We start from the raw sequence: 4,512 nt of genomic DNA, 5'->3' as shown, positions 1-4,512 counted from the left end.
GGGCACTGATTTCGCATTTCATGAGCAGATGGAAAACCCAGTGGTGCCATCACCAATTTCCTACAAATGGTATTACAAAACAGTCTAATGTATTTTAACTTTCTCTGAATGCAGTTTAGCCACAAGAAATTACAGCTGCAAATCAATAGGCTTATGCTCTCTGGATCCTGTCATGGAGCTAAGTCATAGATTCCTTTAAAATATCAAGTCTGTGCTCTGTAGATCACCAGGAATCTAAGACAAGAAACACCTTTTTGAAGTCTAAAGATGTCTGCACCTTTGCCATTTTGCGTATGCCAAATTAAAGAGACAACTAAGCTGTCCTTCCCCCAGTGCATCATAATGATACAGTGTTCACAGCCTTTTAAAGTGTGTGAATGGCATTTCTGGACAGTTTTATTTTTCCCCACCAACATTCATGTGGTTTGGTTATGTCAGACAGCAACCTCTTCTTGCTTAGAGCCTGGTAGCTTTTAATAGAAATAAGGCAAGCCAGAGCTGGTGCAATTAGCTCAGCCAAGGGTTTGATTCACTCTTTCAAAAACTATGCACTGCTGTAGTCTTAACACACTGTTTCTGCTTTCATGGATTTAGAAGAGAGCTAGATGCCTGGGCAGGTTCATCCTGAGTACGTTCCCTACTCACTTGTATTTTTCCATTTTAGGCTTCTTGGAGCAAGAATCCTCTGTCTGCTGGACTAGCACTAAAACAGGCTAGTTCAGTAGGGCAAAGAGCAGGACCACATGGAGACCCGTCTGCACTTACACACTCAATTAGCAGGTAAGGTTTGTCAGCAGGATAGGTACCAGAGTCTTTAAAACTAAAATCAGAGATGCTTTTTTTTTTTTTTTAAAAACTTTCACAATAAAGTTTATTATGTTAATATCATTAAAAATATTATAAAATAATAAAATATTCTGCTTTGCAGAAAAATTATGCCAGGGTTTTAAAACCCCAGGTTTGTGCAAACAGTTTTTGTAAACATAAGTCAAGTGTTCAAGTTCTATCTCAAAATACAGTAAATTGCTACAAAAATAAGTTTGCTTACTGTCAAACATGTTTAAAAACCCAGGAAGCTGGATTTCTTTACACATCTTTTACGTGTCCCTATACAGTTAATGCTGTACTTATATCTGAAATGGGAAGGATTTCAGATAGTCCTTTAAAACAGGATTGAGGGGGATCTGGTTTAAGTTCTCTCTTCCAAAAGTCTTCACGATGCTCTTCCGACAGAGCTCCTGCAGGGGCTGCACACGGACTTTGCGCAGGGGGGTAACCAGTACCTTCCTCGGGGAGCTTAGGTAATGTTCCAGCAGCTTAAAAAGACAGTCAAAAGTCTCTTTGCTGCCATCCAGGCTGAAACGCCCAGTCTGAAAGTTTATCCGGATGCTAGTGGGTCCAGTTGCAGTCTTAACACTGATGGCAAAGAAGCAATTCTTTTGTGTGCTGTCCCTGATGAGGAAGGTGCCCTCAGGCTCAGACTTCAGCTTCTCGTGGGCAGCATTGACAGTCAGAGGTCCCCAGTAGAAGCCACAGGCATCCAGCAGGCTGCTTGCTCGAGTGATGCTACTAAAATCCGCTTGCGAGCGAAAGGTTCGGAAGTGCGTGTTGCTCTGTGCCTGCACAGCGCTGGGCCGGCCTGGGCCGTGGTAGCCTCGAGCCTGTGAACGGTCCCGTGCCGGAGGGTCAAGTAGACATCTTGGGTCTGCTGCAACTGCATTATCTGCTGACACCTTGCTGTGCGCTACCATCCTACAGCCTAGACCAGCGGATGCGGTCTTCCATAGCGTCAGAGGCTACGGCAGGGCAGCTTTCCAGCAGCTATTCTGAAATGCCAGAGAGAGACACGATGTGAGATCCCCAGAGAAAAGCGGCTGCAATCTCTGAATGACCAAGTCTTCCATTCACGTGCCTCCCACCCATTATAAAATAATAAAATATTCATTTGCCAATTTACACTGGGCAAACAACTGCTCGCTTTCTGACAAGATTAGCAGGCTGTCACTATGGCAGAGTCCAAAGCTCCAAAAATATTTAGCAAGGCTCATTAACAGCCACAGAGGATAATGTGGTTTCCCTGCTATGAGCCCACAGAAGCGTATCAGCACCTAGGGCGAGTCAAATGACAGGACCCTCTCAATGAGAAGCATCTTGTGTACACTCCATCAGATTCTCAAGTTTTTAGAGGACAAAGCAACAAGGTGTTACAACCGAGTTAGCAATTTCTCTGCACCTCCCTCTTTCCCTTCCCCAATCCCAACTGAGATGCTAGGGCTCAGACATCATTATTTGGTGCATTGTGTGAAAAAGAGAAAGCCGGTGAAGGAAATGTAAACCCTGCAGCTGGGTATGTCTCCAGATAATTGAGGAAGAGGGCGAGGTGAATAGGTGCCATTGTGCAACTGAAGCTTGGAAGGGCAGCCTATAACACTGCCAATTTACACAGTAATCCTAAAACTACTTTCCTCTCCCCTGTTAACCTGAAGCTCAGCCATAAAAGGCAATTTCCCATTCCCCCAACTTTCCCTTGGGACAGCAATGCTACAACCTCACTGGCTTACACAAATCAACCTCTATGAACCCTTAAAGCATTACTCCTCAGTCTCTCTCTCTTTTTTGTATTACATGCACTTTAAGTGGCCCAATCTAAATTGCTTCCTATTGATATATCTTTCAGCATGAGGGACTAAATTCATCCCTCGTGTTACTTCAAAGGAATTAGCAGTGCTGCACCAGGAATGAGTTTGGCCTGAAATGACTACCTCTGACAGTGTGGTTCGATACATCTCCGCTGGCTGCCTTGACCTTACTGGCAAGCATAGATTTTAGGATTTATCCTATAGTCAGATATAGATCTGCAGCAGCAGCTTGTTGAGAAACCTTGAAGTATTCTCAGAAATGAATCCCTCAGCCATCTTACAGTTCAGGGTAACGTGCTAATGAGGATTTCAAAGAAAGTACGCAGCCGGATTCCTGTCTGTGCTAACTTAACAACTTGATGTTTGGTTTCATTTAGGTCATATTAGCTCCTGAAACGGCGGAGAGGGTTGTAAAATCCTTATGCTGGCAAACAACTTAACAGGCTGAAAGTAGCATTGGGCTTGCTTTACACAGCAGAAGGAAACTGATGTCAGTTTTTCCAATTGCTGGGCCAGGATTATCACTCAGTATTTAAAGTTAACAAAAATTACATTTCAGGGCACGCTGGTGGGAAATAATCGCTAAGCCCGAGATCAAAAAAAAAAAAAAAAAATCACAGGGCTCCCCAGCAGAAGCCGTCCATAGCCAGGAGGGTGCGCGGTGCCTTTCCGAAGGGTACGGAGCAAACGCGGGGCACGCCAGTCTTCAGAGCCCGAAAGCCCGAGCTGGCGTCCGGTGCGAGCCTGCCTCGACCCCGCCGGAGCAGAACCTTCGGCGGGGCCCGGGCCCGGCCCCGGCCCCGGCGCGCCCCGGCCCGGGGGCTGCTCCGGTTCCTCCCGCGTAGCGAGGGTGCGGGTCCTGGGAGCAGAGCGGCGCCGCGCAAAACCCACCGCGGGCTCGCTTTGTCGTTTTTCCCGCTACTTCGTGCCAGCCGCGAGAGCTCCCGTCTTCAGCACGGGCGTTGAGCCGAGAAGGGAGAGGGGGGAAAAAACCCCCAGAGCCAAAAGGAAAAAAAAAAGGGCAAAAACCCCCGAAGCCACCACGCTCTCGCACAACAGGCAGGGCTCCCTTGTCGTGCCTCCGAAATCTGAGCTCTTCTAACTGCGGCGCGGGAGCGTTTCGACGCGCCTGGCGAGGACCCCGCCAGAAGGAGCCCCCCTTACCTTGGCCCGGGGCGCCGCGGCGGGGGGCCGTCCCCGGAGCGCGCAGCATGCGCGCGGGCTGCGGGCAGGGGCGCGCCGGGGCCGGCGGCGGCGGCGGCTGCTGGCGGCTGCTGCTGCTCCTGGCCCCGGCGGCTGCTCCTGGCCCCGGCGGCTGCTCCTGGCCCCGGCGGCTGCTCCTGGCCCCGGCGGCTGCTCCTGGCCCCGGCGGCCGGCTGAGCATCCTCCGCGCGGGGGCCCTGCCTGGCGCCGCAGCGAGCCGGGGCTGCCGCGGGCGGGCGGGCGGGCGGCACCTCCAGCGCTCTGGGCCCGCTCATCGCCTCTGCCTTCTATTTAACGCGGCGGCTCCTCCCCTGCCTTCTCCGAAAGCACGTGGCCGCCGCTTCACTTTCGCTTTCCGAATGAGTCACGACCCGGAGCCGGAGCTGCCGCCGCGCCGAGCGCGCAGCCCCGCCGGTGCCGCCGGTGCCGCCGAGCCCCGGCGCTGGGGCCGCGGCCTGCGCCGCCCCGCCGCCGCCGGCGGGCTCCCGCCTCGGGTGGCCCCGCTCCTTCTAAGCCTGGTGTCGCTCCTCTCGCCGTTGTTTTTGGGGCAGGAGCGGCGGCGCAGGCGGTGCCCCGGGCGGCGGCAGGCAGCGGGTGCAGGGGCGGGCTGGCCCGGCAGGAGGTGCTGCCCGCGGAGCCCGGGGGCCCGGGGGAGGCGAGGGCACCCCGA

At 52.5% G+C, this 4,512-nt stretch overlaps 1 protein-coding gene across 1 annotated transcript; it reads right to left on the bottom strand.

The window, feature by feature from the left end:
• Positions 1-933: 933 nt before the first annotated feature.
• SOCS1 (suppressor of cytokine signaling 1) lies at positions 934-1,822 on the bottom strand. Its single transcript, XM_009479633.2, has one exon. The coding sequence runs from the start codon at positions 1,749-1,751 to the stop codon at positions 1,128-1,130; it is 624 nt and encodes a 207-aa protein (XP_009477908.2). The 5' UTR covers positions 1,752-1,822; the 3' UTR covers positions 934-1,127.
• Positions 1,823-4,512: the final 2,690 nt, after the last annotated feature.

This window comes from Pelecanus crispus, chromosome 11 (assembly GCF_030463565.1).
Source record: "Pelecanus crispus isolate bPelCri1 chromosome 11, bPelCri1.pri, whole genome shotgun sequence".
Classification (NCBI taxonomy): domain Eukaryota; kingdom Metazoa; phylum Chordata; class Aves; order Pelecaniformes; family Pelecanidae; genus Pelecanus; species Pelecanus crispus.
The sequence above is the reverse complement of the archived record's forward strand: the minus strand, read 5'-3'. Positions and strand labels throughout refer to the sequence as shown.